The 21,379-nt window shown below is 39.0% G+C and overlaps 2 protein-coding genes across 2 annotated transcripts; both read right to left on the bottom strand.

Annotated features, from left to right (window-relative positions):
- Positions 1 to 559: 559 nt before the first annotated feature.
- On the bottom strand, positions 560 to 9,304 carry cybb (cytochrome b-245, beta polypeptide (chronic granulomatous disease)). The gene is made up of 13 exons (XM_066706042.1): positions 9,238 to 9,304; positions 9,052 to 9,144; positions 8,271 to 8,381; positions 6,523 to 6,607; positions 5,872 to 6,020; positions 5,292 to 5,473; positions 4,948 to 5,080; positions 4,489 to 4,581; positions 4,117 to 4,370; positions 3,127 to 3,289; positions 2,763 to 2,909; positions 1,979 to 2,103; positions 560 to 1,706 (listed from the first exon to the last, which is right to left on the bottom strand). Exons 1-13 carry the CDS (start codon positions 9,280 to 9,282, stop codon positions 1,580 to 1,582), a joined length of 1,707 nt encoding a protein of 568 aa, XP_066562139.1. The 5' UTR covers positions 9,283 to 9,304; the 3' UTR covers positions 560 to 1,579.
- A 3,561-nt stretch (positions 9,305 to 12,865) lies between these two features.
- On the bottom strand, positions 12,866 to 20,941 carry xk (X-linked Kx blood group (McLeod syndrome)). The gene is made up of 3 exons (XM_066706041.1): positions 20,599 to 20,941; positions 17,450 to 17,712; positions 12,866 to 15,867 (listed from the first exon to the last, which is right to left on the bottom strand). Exons 1-3 carry the CDS (start codon positions 20,841 to 20,843, stop codon positions 14,999 to 15,001), a joined length of 1,377 nt encoding a protein of 458 aa, XP_066562138.1. The 5' UTR covers positions 20,844 to 20,941; the 3' UTR covers positions 12,866 to 14,998.
- Positions 20,942 to 21,379: the final 438 nt, after the last annotated feature.

Genomic DNA, 21,379 nt, shown 5'->3' with positions numbered 1-21,379 from the left:
AAGCATCAGCCCAAACAGCTCTGTCTGCACCTGTTTGCAGTGGCTTGAAACCTCCAGAGAATAGTGGCAGCTTCAGGAAGACAAGCTGTGAAGCAAATGGGAAGGGCACCTTAATTTAATAATAATTAACACTTGTCATTAGCTAATTCATTAATTTTACTTTGTTTAAAGCTCAGAGTCCCAGTCAGGGACAGGTGAATTAATTCAAATATCTACTACAGGAAGAATTTAAAAGTTTGTGAAGATGTTATTAATACCTTAATAGTTTTCAACCTTTTGAAATTGAACTCAAACTGTCACTTTAATCTCATGTTAATCTATACCTAGATGTCCTCAGCAGCTCAATTAAACAAACATTTGTGTAACTGATTTCCTAAAGTAATTGTTCTGGTATGAGTATTATAAAAAGCACTGCAATTGGAAAAGCTAATTGTATTGTTCATATTTTCTTATTGTTGATTGATTTCTTTAGAGTGCTGATGTATATATATATATATATATATATATATATATATAGACTAAAGATTTGCAGTGTAAACTTCAAATAACTAGTCAATGCTTTTCTCACTGAGGGATCTTTTTATTATTCATTTCACAAGTCATAAACATGTGACCAATGCATTGATCAACAGGCAATATGTGGAAAAGTGTACATTAAAAGATAACGAGATAACATATATATTGAATTGTATCATACACTGTAAACATATTTACTCTAAATGCAAGCAGCTGCCACTGTTAAATTCATAAACTGACAATTCTCCTGATCATTTCAAATTATAAAAAATGTAGGTTAATTTGTAATTTAGTACTAATTGTCAGCGAACGTAGACATATGAAATGTTAACAAACAAAACAATGCAACAATAAATAAAAAGCCAGAATGTAAGACTTTCATATTTCATAATTTCTGTTTCAGTTTTCCAAAATAAGTTGTAACAGTTAGAACACTATTGACTGTAATTCAGAAAGCAAAGGTAAATAAATATGTATCTCACAGAACATAGTCTTCCTAAATATATAAACTGTATTATTTTATAATAACAAGACTTATGTAGAATGATATTATTGAAACAGATATTCATGTGTAGGAATCTTTTTGAATATATAATTTAGAATTATATTCGGTATACTATGAATTTCGTATGTATTACAGATTAAATGAAAACTTTGACCCACCCGATAATTGCAAAGTACAAACCTGTTCATCATAGTGGTTACATTTATAAATAGAAATACCAGTACAGTATAGTACAATACAGTATTGAGCACAATATTGTACTTTTCTACTAGCAGGTGGGTCAACATGTTGATTTAATCCCAGCCTATAGCTATATACTTGACTTAGATTGATTTAATTAAATACAATCTTTGTCCTGCTAGCCAATTACAAATGACAAACCCTACTACCGGGCTCCTAATTTGCAACTGACAGGTGGGTTAAAGATTCAGTTTATTCCGGGCGTTACATAAAAAGCAACTGTTCATTTTTCAAACTCAGCATGACCTCAGCAATAACAACACAACTGCTTTAGCTAGCATAGGCCGTGGGGAGACTTCCTCCAGCGTCAGGCGGCTTTCAGAAGTTCTCCTTGTTGAATATGAAGTGAACCCCTCGTGGGTCAGCGTCAGAGTAGTCAATGCATTGCCTTCCCAAAGTTGTGGCAAGACCCTGCGGCCCACACAGAAACACTCCGACTCTAGAACTGCGAACAACCACAGAACCGAAGATCAGGATTGAGAAAATTGCAGTCTTAGTGAAAAGAGTGATGCAATAAATGTTTACTTAAAGGTGTGTGGTGATTTGACCAGCATATTATTCATTATTACAAAAAGTCACAGATTTTTTTATACTTATATTATGAAATCATTATTCACACTATTCTTGGAAGGTTACGTTCTAAGAAAAATGTCTAACACAGAGCAGTACAAAAATACATCACTGATAGGAGAAGCTGTGTAGAAGTTCACTAGGTACCTTGGGTGATTGCCTGCAATGGTCCTGAATTCATTGTCCCAGTTGGGTCTCCCATAAAGGGTCTTCTGCTTGAGTCCAGTGATGGGATCTTTCTCTTCCTCGTGATGCACTGTGAAATGGGCCGCCTGCGGGTGGAGAAACACAACCAATCTTATGAGCAAACAGTGGATGACTGCTCCGAGGATTCAGCGCCTGTGAGAGAACACACACATGATAAACTCACTCTTTGTGAGTGAAAGTAGTCTGAAAACGGTCACACTCGAATACACCTGCTAGAAACATGCCCAGCGATAACCCCATTTCCTTCTTGGAACAGAAAGGGGAAGGGAATTCATAATAGAAAGGCGATGTGGTGGAAAACCTGCTGAACCATATCTCTTGGTATTCACACACCACACCCTGCCATACAACAGTATCTTCTGTCATTAGGTAATTCTGTGACCTTCCTTTTTCTTCCTGCTTGAAATCAGCTCTCCACACTTATATAATAGGGATTAGGGGAATTAAATATATTCAGAGTTTCAGTCGTCTCTTCTTCTACGTGCTTCGCTATTTATTTGTAAGTGTGTGTGTATGAGGACGTTTCACAGCATAGCTCAAAGAACCAACCTGACGAGAGGATCTGTCTAGAATGGACACAGGGACAAAGTTAACTGGATACCACTAAGTACTTGATTTAATGAATGGATCCCAGTTGAGGCTGTGGAATGCTGTGAATTGAATCTAGTGGATCTGTTTTGGAAGGACCACTTTCAAATGCATAGGATCTCTGGGCCTGCCTTACCTCTGCTTCGTTCCAGCTGGTCAGGTAGATATTGTAGCTGAGAAAATCTGCGTTCCCTCTCTCCAGCATCTGACCCTCCAGAGACTGTAGCAGATCAGCGAACCACTCAAAAGCCTGGGTCTCCCTGCACAGCCAGTAGAAGTAGATCTGAAAGAGAAGCCATTTTGGGCACCGTTAAAATGAACTGGGAAGTGGTCAACAAGATAATTAATAGATACATTTGTATGATAGGAATGGTGTCAAATGTCGTCAACACACAACAAAGCCCTTGTGTCTGTGTGAAGGAAAAGGTCCCCTCAAGAACTCAAAACACCTGGCAGTTGGCGATGATTCTCTTGAATGTAATTCTGATTTTCCACCTTACCTTCTTGGTTACTAAGTCGGTGGTGTTGTTGGAGTATCTGTACCAGACAGATTTGAGGATAGAGGCGAAGGGAGTGACACCAATGCCAGCCCCAACCAGCATGACCACCTCGTAGCGGAAGACATCCTCACTAGCTGTGCCAAACGGGCCGTCGACAGCCATCCTTAGGGACAGATCAAGGGATGAGTTGGTTAGTTAAATGGCAAGATCAGCAGTTTAACACTCTTTTCACCAAATGTAACATTTTCTTTTGATATTAAAGTGTAGTCTCTAGTAGCTTAAACATATAAATTCCATCTCAAATTATTTAAAAATATTTTTGGGGAATCAGGCTTTACAAAAGCAGCACCTCAGGGATATGAATCTATTTGCAAAATATGTTACAACTGTGAAATGGGAAGTTATAATGCAGTGCAAAAATTCTTCTTATGCTTCCTGTTTAATACTTTTCCAATCTTGTGATGTTTGCAGACAAATTATGAAATATGGTAATATGACAAAAACAGATAGTTAATTCTCACACCTTCCATTTCAGTTCCTTTCAGCCTACAGTTGTTTTTAAAAAATCGTGTCTTCAGAACTGCTAACTGTATGTTAGATACCACACCCCCTTTATCTGGGCATGTGTGTTTTTTCCAGTACCAGTTTCTCTGACTCCTGCATGAATCATTTATTCTATAAATGTTTTCAATTTCTTGGATCCAGTAACAAGAGAACAGATCATTAGAAAAATGCCTTCTAGGTCTGGAAATGAATTACTGGTAAGAGACTAACACTGAATCAGCTACTTTTGACTAATGAAGAAGTGAAGGCATTGCCACACTATTTGTGACATTTAATGGCAAGGCTTAGTTGAAGCCAGAATCATCCACCATGATTCTCAACATGTAATTGTACATTGCTTGGATTGTAGACAAGACATCTTGAATAGAAGTGGTCTGTTCTCTGCACAAGGCCCTCAGAGATATAGTTTATATATTTTAAACTTACTTTGGAAGTTTCCAGGCTTCTTGGAACTCCTTCTTGTTTCCACCACAAGCTTCAAATATTCCTTGTGTCCAGTCACCAACAATTCGTATGTGGACACTGAAGTGGTCCTCCTCTGGGGCAGAGGTCAAGGTGAAGGGGTGCCATTCCAGTTGGGAGACAGAGGGGCACTTCATGAATATGTACTGTCCGACTTCCATTTTAAATCCCTTCTTCTTCATCTGCAGCTCAATGGTTTTGGAAGGGTGTGTTACCACCTGCAGGAGCAATAATGAATTAGCCTCGATCTTTGCAAAGAACATATATTATATTTATATATATATTATACACATATATTATTATCTGAATAAATATATGTTTAATTGAAACACCAACCTTTGTAATGACAACTTTCTGCTGTGATCGCCAAAACCGCACCAGCCTTTCACACACGTACAAAAACATGGGGCCGACCACCCACTTCCATGTCTGAAAGCATCGATTGAAATCCATCAATTATGAATTCAAGAAAAACACTCCAATAAAGATCTACTTCAGTCACCTTCTCAGGGTACAGAGGTCTGGTTTAGGATTGTTGTATTTATTGTATAAATACATACATAAAAATATACACAACAATTCAGTATTTGAAATATTTTATTTATTAAAAAAAATAAAAACAAATGTCCACAACAACCAATTGCCTCACGGTCAATAATTAAGTATTGACAATAGAACCGGAGCCAGAGGTGTTGGACAAGAGAAATGCTGACAAGGCACGTGGAGCCTCCTAAATGGCCTGACAAAGGTCTAGAATAAAGAAAGATCAAAAAAGACCATAAATAAATAAATTACCATTGGAGGATTCCCAGCGAAATCTGGTACCGGGCAATCCGTGTTGTTTGGTCCCCATTGTTGAAACTGACTGGCACATATCTTTGGTTTATGATCTTGCAAACTTTGTTCTGTCTGACCGCGCACAATTCGTCTGAGCAATGCAAAACAACAAAGGTGGTCAGGTATCTCAAGACACTTAAACTGCGTCCCGAAGGGCCAATTACAAACACCAAGCAGATATGGTAAGTGGATATAATAGGTGAATGCTGTCACAGCACTGTGATTATTACTCTTCCAGTTAAGGTTTTGCAGATATATTTGCAAAATCCATGCAGATACATTAGGCTTTGTTGAATACATACCCAACTCCGTGGATCACGAGCCCGATGTAGAAGATGACAAAGAGATGGTGGGTATACCAGAAAACCTCAAAGTAAGACCTCCGGATGACCTCCATAGATGTTGTAATCATCAAGATCAGGGCTAGAGTAATGACTACTCCAGAGAGGCCAGCTATGGTTGTAAATGCCACTATCGTGGGGCTCTGTTGAATGAAACACGTGACTCAAAAAATTGTATTGTTTGGAAAATTAACATATTTAAAAATAACTTCTACACATTTTTCACCTGATGTCTCAATTCCATGTCAGACTAAAAAGCCCTGTTGAAACACCTCTTGTTTTCTGAACATTTCAATAGATTTTGAGTACAATTAATACTACAACTTATATTGATCCAGTATTTTGGAACTGCCAATGAGAAACATGGGCTTGATTCTGTTGTTTATTTTCATTTGACTCATTTCCAATGATGGGTGACTGATATAGCCAATTGATTTAAAATGGATACATTTCTGATTTTGATTTACTGAATTGCTACAGAGAGGAATAATGCATTCTGGTTCAGCAACATGTTTCTGCAATACAACATTGTAGGACTTACCGTTTCACTGGACCTGATCGGGTTCAAGTAGGAACGGTTGGTACCTTCATTTCCAATTTGTGACAACACATAAGGAAGAGTATTGTTGGCATCTAACTGGGCATCCATGAACCACTCAAAGTTGAGTAAATGAGCTAATATGTGGATAGCTAAGGAAAACAAAAAAGGGAAAATAATTCAGTGAAATTTCATATCTAATTGTTGTCTGTTCTCTCTCTCTCTCTCTCTGTATATATAACATACTATTTTTGTATTATCAATTGCATTTCCAATGCCTATATTTACACTGCACATTGTCATTGTAAGCCATATTCTTTACATAGTGTTGTGCCAATGTGCCAAATTATGAATTTAACTGGCATCAGATAAGTAAAATGAAATATTGGCAATTGGCAAAATAATGCAATTACTATTCTTTCGTAATCCAAAGACAAAGTGAGACATTGCTTGAATTCCTATACCATACACTTCAGAGATTATGAATAACTGAGTGACACCCAAATATTAAACAGGGAAATGAGAACAACACTGCTGCCCCCTGAGAAGCCCGTGTTTGATGGATAAAGAAAGCACACACGGCCCCAGGACTCGTGCTGAGAAAGTGATAAATAATAAGAATTTGAGAAAGTCAATAAGGGAAAAGGTCTTTACCAGTGTGGAGTGCAATCATGTAGGCCACCAGTTTGTGAAAGGTGAGATTCCCATCCAGCTGTCTTGTGATATTACGACTGCAGCACTTCAGAAACACAGACATTACCTTAAGCTTTAATCAGTAATTAGCATTTTCTGACTAAACCATTGTGTGCTCTGAAGTGCCATCACCACCACCACCAAACCACCAGATTACAACCACCTACACACACTGCGTTTACCTGAAACCTAATTAAATAAAAAAGTATAGTTTATGTATCTGTGTGTGTTGTGTATATATAATGTATTTTTAAACTTTAGTAAGACAAACTTTGTTGTAAACTCAAAAGTTGGACAACCCCAGTGTGTGTATGTGTGTGTATATATTGTTTTTGTCATGTCTGCTAATATCTGAAAGGGTGTGTGTACTCACACTTCCTCAAATTTAAACTTTGCTACTTAACATGAATGCACCATTTCACATTTTTTTCTTTTCTCAGTTGTCTAACTTTCTAACTTTTCTAATCTATATAAAAAATTTCTGGCATGCTCACACCACATTTGTTGTGGCACAAGATACTGCAAGTGCCTCTGCCATTGTTGTAATTGTGTAATGGATTTAGATGAAAGATATACCAGAGACCCAGGAGGTGTGAGTTAGCCCAAGAAAAGATTACCTCTCAGATTCACCAGGCTCTATGGACGACCAGACAGATTCTGGAGGTATATTACAGCACCTGGACTATTCCCAGTACAAGCTACGGTTTAGAGCAGTGATGGGCAACCTAAATTAATCAGCGGCCTGCAAGTCTGGTTGTCAAATAACTGCCTGGGCCACAAGCCTCTTTTACCACAATCACAGGCACAAATGCCACATTTTAATTTTCAAAAGCAATATAATGGAGTAAATACAGATCAGCAATGTATTAAGGGATTAACACATTGATACAAATAATAAGCAGTTGTCATAAATATAGTACTTACTGTACTTAACTCGAATTTAATTTACTTACTATTATTAATTTATTTTGTGCGCTGTAAGTGGAAATACTTTGGCCCATAATCACTTTTGCATATTGCCCAATTAACATTTTGATCTTGTTCTAGAAGTTGAAATCGGTTGCACATTCAAACACTTTGCACTAGCTTACACAAGTCCTAGCCGGTCATTTCCCTAAATTCATTTAAGAAATAAAAAGCCACAATTGCAATATGCCAAGTATAGTTCTTCTTTCGCACTTTAAAAACCCCGCTTCGGCAGTGTGGCGAAAGAAGACAAGATTAATACCGCTAGGTTTCTGTTCTTCTTGTAAATATATCTTATGTTTAAGGTCAGCTGTGGTAGAAACAGTGTGAAATGGCTGGAAGTAGAAAGAATGGGACAATTGTGCATGGTCCTCCTCCCCAATGGCTTTACACTGCTTGCTAATATCTCAATGGGGGTGGTGTTGACCAAGTAAATGACTAATACTCAAATAACAAACAATTTAAACAAATCACAAAGGCCTCATATCACTGCACTTCCTTGCTGTCAGTTAAATTGTTTCCATATAATGGAGTGGGTGTGTATTTAGATTAGTTCCTTATTCCTGGACATCAAATACGTTAACTAATGTTTGTTCTTGTTGCCCTTTGATCAGAAATTATTATCATAAAAACATTGAAATCATAGTTCTCTTTGCTTCACAGTTTATGTATCACAAATGTCATAGTGAATCTCTTCCATCCACTGTTCAACCGTTCATCCCAAACCCCCCCAGTTGCCTTACCTGGCAGGATCCTCGGAGAAAGGAGAGCAAGTTTCTGCACACTGGCAGGAGGATGAGCATGCAGTTAAAATTTAGGCAGGCGGCAGGGGCTCTGGCCCATGACAAGGCATGCTAGAAACAAAAATAAAGATCAGCTTTCGTTTCCTGCCAATTCTAATTATAGCTACAGAGCAAACACCTGCACAGCCCACAAGAGCGTATAAACACTGTACTGGTCTCCTGTACACCATATATGTGTCAGACTGGGTTCCCACGGGACTAAGACGTTATACATTTATAACTGGGTTCATGTTCAGAGTATTTTCCCTTGTTTCAAACCGTCATGTTTTATAATGTTATACACTAACATTTTCCAGCAAAATGATAAAGAAAAACACACCCATTATGGATTATTTTATTGTATGTTTCTGTCTATGATATAAATTTGGTACAAAGTTAATACATACACTTTATGCAGAAAAAACATCTGAAATATATTTTCCTAGTCCCTGATATTTCTATAATAATAAGGAATAGAAAGGACTGCGATAAGATCATCTTTTATTAAATAGTGTTCAGTGTTATTAGAAAAACTGGCCCAACCTTTAATACATTTCAACCTTAATCAAAAACTTTTCTCTCCTAATGGAAAATACTTTGCACTCTTCTCTGCTCAGAGACATTCAACTCTATCCAGAAGGGTACCAATCTGGGTATCCACTCTGGATGTGATTTACAAAACAGAAAAAGCATAAAATATTGTTAAAAATATTGTAAAAATATGAAATAAACGCATACTCACCCCGATAAGTACTCGAGTGTAGAAAAATCTTTCGCTGAGGTAAACCATATAGTAATACACAAACAGGAATATATTGATCCCAAGCCATACCAACTGCAAGAAAATGAATGCATATTGTTAACAAATTGAAGTGACTTCCATCCAAATCAAGCAAGAAAGATTTAAGTTGTATTTGAAAACACGCACAATGACAAAGATTGAAAGCCCCTCGTTCACCAGCCAGTTGCCCATTCTGAAAAGGAGAAAAAGTGAGATGACAGCAGGTGCTGCAGCTAGAGATATAGTAGCTCACACAAGGAAGTGAGAAAGAAAACCCCACTCTGTTGCAATCCCCAATTGCAGCCACAGAGCTGAGCTTTAGTATTTGCTTTTTTGAATTCTTATCACTAAGGCTTTCACTAACAAGTCACTTAAACCTTTTAGGTAACGGTAACACACTCATAATTAGAAGGAGCTTATACTTGATCATGGCAAGGTGCTGCTGTGATTTGATTATTAACTTTACTTTTTTGTTTTTAAAAAAATGACACATTGTGGTGATCATGTACAAACTCTTACAGTGGAATTACTGCCCCCTGATTTTTCATGAAACCATCACTTTCTCTGCTATCCCTTACTGTAAAGCAAATGCAAATAGCTACTGAGTACAGTGATCAATAGTATTAGGTTGCATTGCAAAGTAAATGCCTTTATTATTTTAGATCAGAGATGATTAACTGAATTATAATACAGTAATAGTTTAACAATACAGGGAACTGGATTTGCACTTCAAAGAATCTGTCATTAAAACCACACACTAAAGTACATGATTTTCGAGCCTCTGAAACCTGTTTTACGGATGATTTTAACAAGACATTTATATTTCCCTTTTTCTTTATTCCTGTTCACTTCTCTTTTGAGTTTTGAAATAGATGACAATCTGAATGTAGAACATGCATGTTCATTTTTCCAGCTGTAGGTTGAAGACTCCCTGTGTTTCTTTCTCTGGTTGATAAAAATACCATTTATACCAGCAATGAAATATAACTGTATGAACGAGTTGATGCCATGCGCCTCGAAATGACGGTATCATAAACATATGTACACGTGATTCATTACTCACATTAGTTTCATTTATGAAAACCTGTAGAGAGTTCAAATCTTGGAAAACGAACAAGATGTGGCAAATGTTCTGAATGAGTATTTCACAGAGGTTTTTACAAAAGAAAAAACAGATAACATGCCACAAGTTGACAATTAGTCCAGTCAAACCCTAGAGAGATCAGGATAAATGAGGAGGAGGTACTAAAGGGACTAGCAGAATTAAAAACAAACAGATCACCTGGACCAGATGGGATATTCCCAACAGTACTTAAAGAAATGAGGGAAATTATTTATAGGCCGCTAACTCAAATATTCCGAAAGACACTTAGAACAGGGGATGAGCCAACTGACTGGAACACAGCAAATGTCACACCAATCCACAAGAAAGGGGACAAAACTGAGCCAGGAAATTACAGACCAATCAGTCTCACCTGCATCACCTGTAAAATGTTGGAACAAATGATTAGACAGAAAATAGAGGAGCATCTCAATGAAAACCATATTCTTGGAGACAGTCAACATGGGTTTAGACGAGGCAGATCATGTCTTACTAACTTACTACATTTTTTTGAACATGCAACTGCAGCTGTAGATCATGTGAAAGCATATGATATGATATACTTAGATTGTCAAAAAGCTTTTGATAAGGTTCCACACCAAAGACTGATCCTCAGATTGGAAGCTGTAGGCATTCAGGGTAATGTAAGTAGATGGATTATGAACTGGTTGATGTACAGGAAGCAGAGGGTGTCGATTAGAGGAGTCGCTTCTAACTGGAGTGAGGTTGTTAGTGGAGTTCCACAGGGATCAGTACTAGGGCCTTTGCTTTTTCTAATCTATATTAATGATCTGGACTCTGGGATAGTTAGCAAACGTCAAATTTGCAGATGATACTAAAATAGGTGGCTCAGCAGATACAATCTCGGCAGCACAGGCTGTTCAAAGGGACTTAGATAACATTCAGTTGTGGGCCGACACCTGGCAGATGAAATTCAATGTGGACAAGTGCAAGATATTACATGCAGGTAACAGAAATGTTCACTATAATTACACTATGGGAGGAACAGAACTAGATGAAGTAACGTATGAGAAAGATCTAGGAGTCTATGTGGACTCCTCACTTTCTCCATCCAAACAATGTGGGGAAGCAATAAAAAAGGCAAACACAATGTTAGGGTATATTGTCAAAAGTGTAGAATTGAGAACAAGGGCAGTGATGTTCTGACTGTACAATGCACTAGTTAGAGCTCATCTGGATACTGTGGACAGTTCTGGGCTCCACACTTCAAGAAAGATATCGCTGCTCTAGAGGCAGTTCACAGGAGAGCAACCAGACTTATTCCAGGTCTGAAGGGAATGTCCTACTGAGAGACTGAGGAACTGAACCTTCTCACCCTGGAACAGAGGAGACTACGTGGGGACTTGATCCAAGTCTTCAAAATCATGAAAGGCATCGACCACATCAAACCAGAGGAGCTTTTCCAGATCAGCAGGGACACACGGACCCGGCGACACAAATGGAAATTGGGCTTCAAGGCATTCAAAACGGAAAACAGGAGACACTTCTTTACACAGAGAGGCGTCACAATCTGGAATAAACTACCCAGTGATGTGGTTGAAGCTGAAAGCTTGGGAACATTTAAAAATAGTCTGGATAGGATCCTTGGATCATTTAGATATTAATGAACACCAAACGAGCACAATGGGTCGAATGGCCTCCTCTCGATTGTAAACTTTCTTATGTTCTTTTGTTCTTAAATGAATGTGACCACAGGTTTCAAAAGGTCCATGTCTCCATTGTGCTTTCACCAGCACTTATCGTCAGGCCTGAAAGTGACTACCCAGATAAAGCTCAGGACCACACCTCTGGACTAAAAGACAAATGTAAATCAGCAGGGCACCAAGAGGGAAATATAATTACAGATTACATGAAACACTCAAGTGCAATGTAGTAATGTAGGGGTTATCTGTTGAAAAAACACACTAAACACTCTTTTGTACTTTACTGTAGGAACTACATAGTATTGAGAAAGTCCCTTCCCTGGAGAACAAACACGTGTCATCTGCCCATTACACTCTTCCATTGCTTGTTTGACCAAGCTTCAATGTTTTCAGCCCATCCTAGGTATTTTAGTCATATTAGTTATCTTATCAAACATTGACAAGATGCAGTGTTTTGTTTTCTTCTGGAATTTAAATCAGCAGCAAGTTATTTTAAGGAAAATCTACCAGCTGGCTGTTTCTGTTTGTTCAGCTTTCCCTATCAGGTTGGACTTTCTTGAAATTCCCCCTACATTCCCATTAAAATGCTTAATTGTATTTTATTTCCTTCACTGAAGCTATGGCAACTCCTTGTACAATCTTATGAGGTCCAAAATTAAATAATGACTTGACCCACCTGTCAAACACAAAAAAATGAATGAGATCAACTGAAAGCAGGTTTAAATGTACACAAATACTGGTTGTGTAATTTACAACTGTGGGCTGCAGTTGCAGTGGCAATTTGATGTCATCCAGACACAGAAAAATATATGTGTAGAGAGGAACAATTAGCTTTCTGTGTTAATTCAGTTGCCCTGGACAAACATGCTCAACACAAAGGAACCACGTGCTTTCATGTAACATTTATTACACAGTCTTACAATGTTTAAGGCAAAAGTCCAGCATTAGCAGCTGCAACATATATATATATATATATATATATATATATATATATATATATATATATATAATTTTTTTATATATAAATTAACTGTTCAATATTGTATGAAATTGTACACTGGTAAATACCAAACACTGGAAAAGGTTAGCCAGTCACCACACATCACACATAACACAGTCAAATACAGTACAAACAGACTGACACACAGTTAATACACAGCAGGTTTAGGTACAAGCCTTACAACACAGTACAAGCACTGTGGTCTGACCACAAATTCCCTGTTTTACTTCACATCCAATGTTGAAATCAATTCTGTGAGAAATGCAATCCTTATACCTTATTGTATTTTTTTTAATTATTTCAAACACAGATGTAATGAAACACCTTTGTTTTTTGTATTGTTCGAGGGCCAGGGTGTGGCATACAGTGGGCTGTGAAGTATACATGGACATTACACAAGTACAGTACTTTGTGTTTCCTTGTACAGTAAACCGTATCATTATCTTTGGCCACTAGAGGTCAGCAGAATAAATGATCCCGTCAGAATAAGCACATTCGTGATTGCAGCGTAAATGGGCGGCTCATAGCACTGCCAAAATTCATCTTTCATCTTTCACTTGTTGTGAACGGTGATGTATGTTATAAAGTATTCTGTTCTGTTATTTTTGTATATGTTTCTTCTACTGGCCATACAAGCCAAGAAAAATAGCATCCCAATGTGAGAAACCCACTGAAGAATTATACCTGATGAATGCTGAGATACTTTCCCAAATGTATTCCCTCTGTACAGAAAATAATCTAAATAGATGCCACAACAGAGAATATCATATAATACCCCAAAACAGGACATGTGGTAGAAACTATGGACGAAGACTCTCTAATAGTTCATGCAGGTAATTAATTCCCTGAACACATTGCGTGCCCTTCTGGTGGTTCTGTCTTTATACTCGGTTAGTTACGAAGTAAGTGCAGGCATGTGCAACGATGCATCGAGAGCAAAGAAACAAGAGCTGGCAGAATGTGCACATTTACTTCTTTCACATTATATGTAATTTAATAATAAAACATATATACAGCAGTAAGTGTATTTTGAACTTGTTCCTTTTTTCTCTCCAGAAATGTCTGCTCAATAGTTCATAGAAACACTATGAATGGTTAATAGTTTCAGGTCAGGGCAGCCATTTTGTCGCAGCATAAAAATAAAAACTTGAACAGAGTCTATGAGATGTATGAATTCGTATTCTATCATTATAAGATTATTGTTTTGAATTTGAGAATGGTTCTCTTTTGCATATGCAAATAAATACTAATCACTGACAAGGCACAGCCATAGAACCTGAAAAAGAACAGCTGTAATCATAGGCACACATTAAAATAATGTTAAAAAATATGTATTCGTTTATAACTTTGCCTTATATGTTTATTAATGGTCTGTGGATGGAAAAATGACTGAATGTCCCGTATTTGAATACCAGTGGTATGCGATATGGATTTATAATTGTTAGTTAATTGTGCAAAATCTTCTTAGAGATAAACAAATTACAAAATGACTCTTTGCGGTAATTGAAGTCTTATCCAAATATTCAACTTGGCCTCATAGACAGACATTTAGCTGTACTGGTTTTCAGGGCTGTTGAATTGTAGTGTAGCAGATAAAATTGAAAAACTTGCATTGAGTAGTATTTGTCTTAGGATGCAAATAATTGAATACTTGAAACCAGAAAACTTACCCAGGCAGTAAACACTCAATTCATATTATTTTGCGCTTCATATTTCATAATGCAAGAGCACTGAAATGTACATTCGAAAGTTACAGAACCAAGCAGAAATATTCCCATCCCCTACAGTATGGTTTCTGCCAACAGAGTTAATTATATCTTGGAGTTAAATAACTAGGAATATTTTATTTTGGAGCTCAAAGAGATGGAAGAGGAATCTGTATGAAATCAGGTGACTTCTTAATTATCTGAATTTCTAGCACATTACTCTTTTGGAATGAAAACAGTTGCTCTTTTGTGTATTGGTAACACAAGGGAAATCAACATCTAGAATAGGTTTTCCTTTGCATTGCTGATGGGCCAATGTCTCCCCTGAAATCCATATTTATAAGAATTGCTGGAAAAGTGCATGACTGCTATGGTGTTGCTTTCCCATTTTACATTTTGCTGTGAACCTGTGCCTTCATTTGGCTTTCAGAGTGCATCACACATTGAGACAGGGGCCTTCTGGTGTGTCCTTCAGTATTGAAGGGTTGCTGGAAAAACTCTGGCTGGTTTTCCCATTCAGAGTCTCATTCATAGTATCGTTGGCAATGTCTTTGTCAGTGTAACTGGGTGGGTCCAGTGTAGTCTTGTCAACAGACTCCCCTTGTTTGGGGGGCTTACAGATCATGCAGAGAAAGTTTGAGCACGCCCAGAGTCCCTGGGAAATACTGGAGGAGAACAGCTTTTTACAAGGGTGGCAGAACTGGTAGAACACAAGCATGAAAAAGATGCCGATGGAGTAACCGATCAGGAGCTGCAAGACGAGCAGGGGGGCACATATGAACTTGTAGAACTCGGTCTGGTAAACGTACCACAACAAAATGAGCGTGGCATTCTCAACAAACCGCAGCATGTAATACACCGCCATCCGGTACCAGTTCTGCGACTTGTTGATCAAGTCGGGGTCGTTGAGCTTCAGCTGGACCGCGGACCAGCAGAACATGTTGATGCCGGCATATAGGAAGGTCAGCAGGCACAGGACGATCGTGGTGCCCACCCGAGTGAGGGTCTTCTCGATGTTCTCCGGGAACGGGGACTTGCTCTGCCAGAAGAGTATCCAGGGGTAAAAGAAGAAGACGAAGAAGTTGAGCAGCACCACCGGGAGAATCCATATCTGCAGCACCGAGCTGAAGAGCACGAGGACGACCACTCGAGTGGCGATCTCAAAGCTCCTCCAGAGGAAGATGCACAGGTATGCTGCGGGCTTCACGTCCACCTCGTAATCATCGTACTTAATCTTTATGGCGAGGATATTGCAGCGCAGAGCCCCGTACACTATCGACAGCAGGGAAATCACCATCAACGTACCTGGGAGAAGAAGACAAGCGTCAAGACAAATGAAGGTGCTGTAGAGGTACGGGAAAACTATGAAATATGAAAAAATATGAAAACTGTGGAGGGTTCCTTGGATTTCCAGTTCTTAAATGCATTTAATGTAATGTTGACATTATTTGAAATAAACAGCATGATCGATTACATTGCTTCATTGCTAAGCATAAAGAGCAAGTAAGGGGAACAAATATAGGGTAATCTTGCATGTCCACATATATATAACAGCTTCCTGTGATCATTTCACTTTCATAACTGCTTAATTTCAGACATGCAATGTGATAAAACATATCCCCTTTAATATGTAATGATGGTCTTACACCCTCCTTGTTTGAAACTGGCAAATCTCATTCAAATCGTCTGACCAAAACAATATCTGTGCTAATGCAGAGACAGTCAGAGTCCACAGCAACCAAGGGAGGACAGATACGGCTCTGCTTTTCAAACTGCAGGCTAGCAGGCTGTGAACCAGGGTTGCAGAAAGTAAACAAGCCTTGGCAGGGATCACGAGCCCAGATCCTGCTAGCTTACTATAAATTGACCATCTGTCCCACATTTAGTTAGTACCAAAAATTGCAGGCTGAAGCTCAGCAAAATTCCACCCCAAGTTAAATATACAGTCGAACTGAGTGAATTGTATCAAGGTTTAAGCACCCAGGCAGAAAAACAGACATTATAAACAGAACTGCAGATTTCCAAATTGTTGGGTTTAAGGTAAAACAACAGAAACAAACAAACAAACAAAAGTGATTTTTTTTACCTCTATGGGCCCTGGATGGTGTGTGATTCTTATTTAAACCTTGATCTCTTTAAAGATGGATGTTAAAAACAATCGTGACCATATGACGCTGCAGCTTGAGTATGGCAGAGATATTATTTTGTTCTGTTGTTGGAATGAATGTGTGCTGTTGTGGATCGCATTCAAATTAAACTTGGCCAACGATCGTATGTTCGTGCTAAATCTCACACGGAGGAAGCGGCGCCAATAATAGGCTGTGGGCAGTAATAACCTTTGAGGTACAAAAATACATGACTGTGCTTCTTCTCCGGTCCTCTTTGGTGAGTGTAAAATACTGTACTGTTCTTGTGTATTCAATAAAAATTATAGCATGCTATAAAAGTGTTAGTGTCTAACTAAAATTGGCACCTGTACTCTCAGCGGTACTAAAGAAAGGTGAAAATGTATATACATAGCCTACCATGTCACAATACTCCTCTGCTAACCTTCCTCTTTTAAATAATACCATACATCTTCCTCCTCAGTTACCTGTTTTCAGAATGTATGCCCAGTCTGCGCTTTGAGGTCAAGACCTTGTGAACCCTTGTGAACGAACTTCTTAGCCTAATTTTACACACTTTCTCTGACCAGAAAAGTTTAATAACATGTTATCTCTTCTAATGTGGCATAGGCCTACATGTTCGAGGTCGGTTACAAAACAGTTGCACTTGTGAACTGAGATGACCAAAACAAGTGCAAAAAACGGAAGTGAGCATTGGACCAGAAAATCAATACTTCTGCCAACCAGCTGAAATACAACCCGGGTGCACACGTCCTGTGTACCTCTTCCTATGGACACCGCTTGCTGCAGCACACAGATATAAAGCTGAAGTGTGAGTTGGGGTGCAGAGCCCAGAAAGGCCTGGATCACCGACGTCCGGGCGAAAGCAGCGCGGTGGGTGAAGAGTTTCCCCTCTGCCTGCCCCACTTCTTTCTCAACCTCTTCGGACTGACCGTCTTTGGGCATCTGTTTTTTCCTCGTAATGCTGACATATGGCTCTTCGATCTGACCTGCCTTTCCATATATGCAGAATGCTTCCAGACACCTGAAACGACAACAGAGAGGTCAATATTGTACTTCAATCCTCTGTAAGCTGTTTTTGTCCCTTTCTGAACTACGGTTCAGCCATTAACTGACCACGGCATGTGTACCTAAATAGGAAATGCAAAGGGGAGACTGATTCATTTCACTGCACAGTATGGATAAAGCCGGACAGTGTGTCTACTAAGCTCGTATTTCTTGGGGTTTTCACTCATTGTCAGGAGGAGGGAGGGTGTTCTGCAGATCAGAGAGACTTTGGATGTCCTTTGGATTTATTCAGAGGGTGGATTCTTTATTCAAAATAGGTAGCAGGGTGTGAAAGACAATTCTTTCAAGCACTTAATTGGTTACACCTTTCACAACATATCAGAGGGGCAAATAGTAATCATTGAAGGTGGAATAATACATTTCAGTTTGTAATGCAATAGTCAGGAAGTAAAATCCTAATATGGTTCTTCATTCTGTCTAGCAACAGTGAGTTATCTTAAGAAATGAGCACATATGCAAGACATGAAAGATACTGCAGATTTTGTAGCCAAACAATCTGAAGGACAGACAGCTTGATCAACAGAATGTCAGATAGGACACTCTGTAACTTCAGATAGAGACAGTGGAAAAAGGAAAGAGAGACAAGGCCAATAATATTCAATTTAACTCCTTCAGTATCAGCAGCATGGAAAAGTAAAGAGACAATACACAGAGCATACCTTAACACCTAAATAGTATTATAATAATAATAATAGTTATAATAGTAAACCATTCAAGTCTGTCTATGCCCTCCAGACAACATTCCTAGTTATATATACCGTGTTATATTCTTAATTATATCAAATGTCTGGTTAGAATTTGGTTAAACAGACTGGTCAGAATTCTGTCCTTCTGCCATTAGATGTGGCAATAGTAACTAAGGTTCCTTGATTTTGTTTTTAAAGAATATAATGATAAGATTGTTTTTCGAGAGCTTATTGCACAAGGGTCTAGAGCAGTATAACGTGATAGCTACAGTGTTTTTTTTAACAAGACGAGAAAGAATGTGACTATTACTTTTTTCAAAATGTGTTTAATGTAAACCAAACAACGTACACATGTAAACACGACAATAACGTGGGCAGCTGTAATTCCCAAACACAGATAGAGCAAATCCAAGTTTTGTCTCTTACCAAGCAGAGATGATGCTATTGCTTTCTTCTGTTGCAGTGTCAGCAGTTACCTTGACAAGACCGTTACTCACAAATACAACGACATTTCAGAGGAGGGGCTAAGCTTCATCCCTCTGAGGGCCAACGCACAGAGCGATACATTCTGAAGAGATAGAGCTGCTTACATACCCTTTTCAAGAGCCATTAAATATTTACAAAGCAAACTGCTAGTTCAGTATTATTTCAGGGCCAGAATGAAAAGCATTTGGTTCTATTTACTGCTCTGCTATTCTCCTTTCTACAGACCTCCACATGCTTTAATGGTCCCTAATCAGACTCTTAGCCTTCGTGCATAACAGCCAGCACAGGGCTCCCAGATGTGAAGTCCACGGAAGGACTTAATTATTGATATGAAGCTAACAGTTTGCATCCGACTGTGTTGCTTTCACAAGAATGAACCGACCCGAGGTGATGTGCGATTCGTGTTAATAGGTGTGCTGCTGAATTCAAAAGCACAATGCAACCTTCCCCTCCTTTCTATCCCAGCATATTCCACCTCCATTGCACAGGGGGAGTAACATGGTAGCTGACATAACACAGACGCTTAAATATTGTTTGCAGTTGCTGAATCCAAAATGCTAACCTCATCTCTTCCATTTTGGCCTCATGATCCACCAGTTATCATTACCAGCCATTGCCATCACAAATTTCTCCATCAAATACATATTTTGCCCTATATATGTATACGCTTATATGAAATACACACTGAAGAGCAAAGTAAAAACATCAATTCATATTTCCAAAACATGTAAATATGGGCATTTGTATAACATGCAAACCTTAGAGAAAGATGTTCAACGAGTCAGGCATGTCACTCGGCCTCTCAGTGTGCTGCAGATGTCTTTTAAATCAGCCTGCTGAGGGAGGCCAGGGCTTAGTATTAGGTTTGATGCAGATTGTAATCAACTGAAGCAACAGAACAGCAGGCTGTGTTTTTCCACCAACATGCTGCTCCTTCTGCTGTCATAATTCATTGGCAGTTTTATTTACGCAGTTTTACAACGAAAGCATTGAAGATTAGTCCATAGCTTATTTGTGATTCTTGTGCCCCAGCAAAAATCTCAATGGAAAAGAGCACGTGGAGTTGTTTCTGTGATTTTTCTTTCTTTATTTGTCTTTCAAATATCCCGATGACACAGACTTTGATGTATAAAATGTAACCAGCGCAGTCAGACGCTTTGGCGTGGTGTATTACAGAACATGCTTATTGATGCTGTTATTGACCCACATCGCACTCACTGGTCTCTGACCTAACTATGTGCAATGCACCATAATGTATGCATATAATAGGCCTGGAATACACAAATATAGGAAAAGCAACACACACTGACACGACGCCTTCTAATTCACTTTCGATTAATAATAACCCTCTGTTAAAACAACAACAACAACAACAACAACAACAACAACAAACAAGATACATTCATTCATTCACATGATGAAAAAAATGCAAGTCACTAGTTCATTACATCCAGCTTTAAGACATTCCTCAAAGTGATTAGCATAAGACAGGATTTGCGATCTAAATAAAAAATGATGGTTCTGGCGAACAGCGCCAATCCATCGCTGTGATGAAAGGGTGGCAGCTGAAATGACTGCCTCTGTCCTCTCTCAAATATAACACATTGCAATCATTGGCTGAGTATTCAGTGCAGACAGTGCTGCGTGTCTACATTTCACACACAGCCTACCTGACAACCGGTCCCAGTTGCAGAATATGGAGCAGCAGGACGAGGGGTCTATCCCGGCTCAGGTCCCTGTGTATAAAGGTTAGGGTGAGCTGGACCAGCACCGAAGGCACCAGCGCGAACAGCAGCGTCAGCCCCTGCCAGATCTTGTCCCCGTCAGATCGGTACGTGGTGCTCAGGTACAGCGCGGCGGTGGTCTCGGCAGTGAACAGCGAGACAGACACAAAGATGGAGCTGGGGAGTCTCATGCTTGCATGGCCATCGGGGGAGGAGGGAGCTCGTCTCCTAAAGGCGCACCGGCGCTCCCATCCCGCACAGGCGAGTGATGAGGCGGAGGCGCGCAGTGGTCCAGCGCCGCGGTCGGGCACAAGGGATGCAGTTACCATAGCGACCCTGAAGGTGGCGCCGCACACGCGCTGGTACCACTCCCCCAAAACCTGCTCCCGCCGCCGGCAGCGCGCAGGCTCATCTGTGTTTGTACCAGCGTAATAGAAACCATATACATATCATTTAAACAATTATTGTACCAATGCGCGTTTTATTTTTATTTTTTTGTCATATGGTGATGGCGATTCACATATACATAAAAGGAATATGTAAAAATATTACATTGTTCCATAATAGTTAACAGGCTGCTTCAGTTGAATACGACAGTGCTATTTTTCCACATAAAGAGATATAACACCCCCCAAAACAAAACAAACAAACAAACAAAGGAAAAAAAAACATAGGAAATATAGACAACAATAGTTAAGCAGATAGATTGTAGATATATACATTTAGA

The sequence above is a fragment of the Amia ocellicauda genome, chromosome 6 (genome assembly GCF_036373705.1).
Source record: "Amia ocellicauda isolate fAmiCal2 chromosome 6, fAmiCal2.hap1, whole genome shotgun sequence".
NCBI classification, from domain to species: Eukaryota; Metazoa; Chordata; class Actinopteri; order Amiiformes; family Amiidae; genus Amia; species Amia ocellicauda.
The sequence above is the reverse complement of the archived record's forward strand: the minus strand, read 5'-3'. Positions and strand labels throughout refer to the sequence as shown.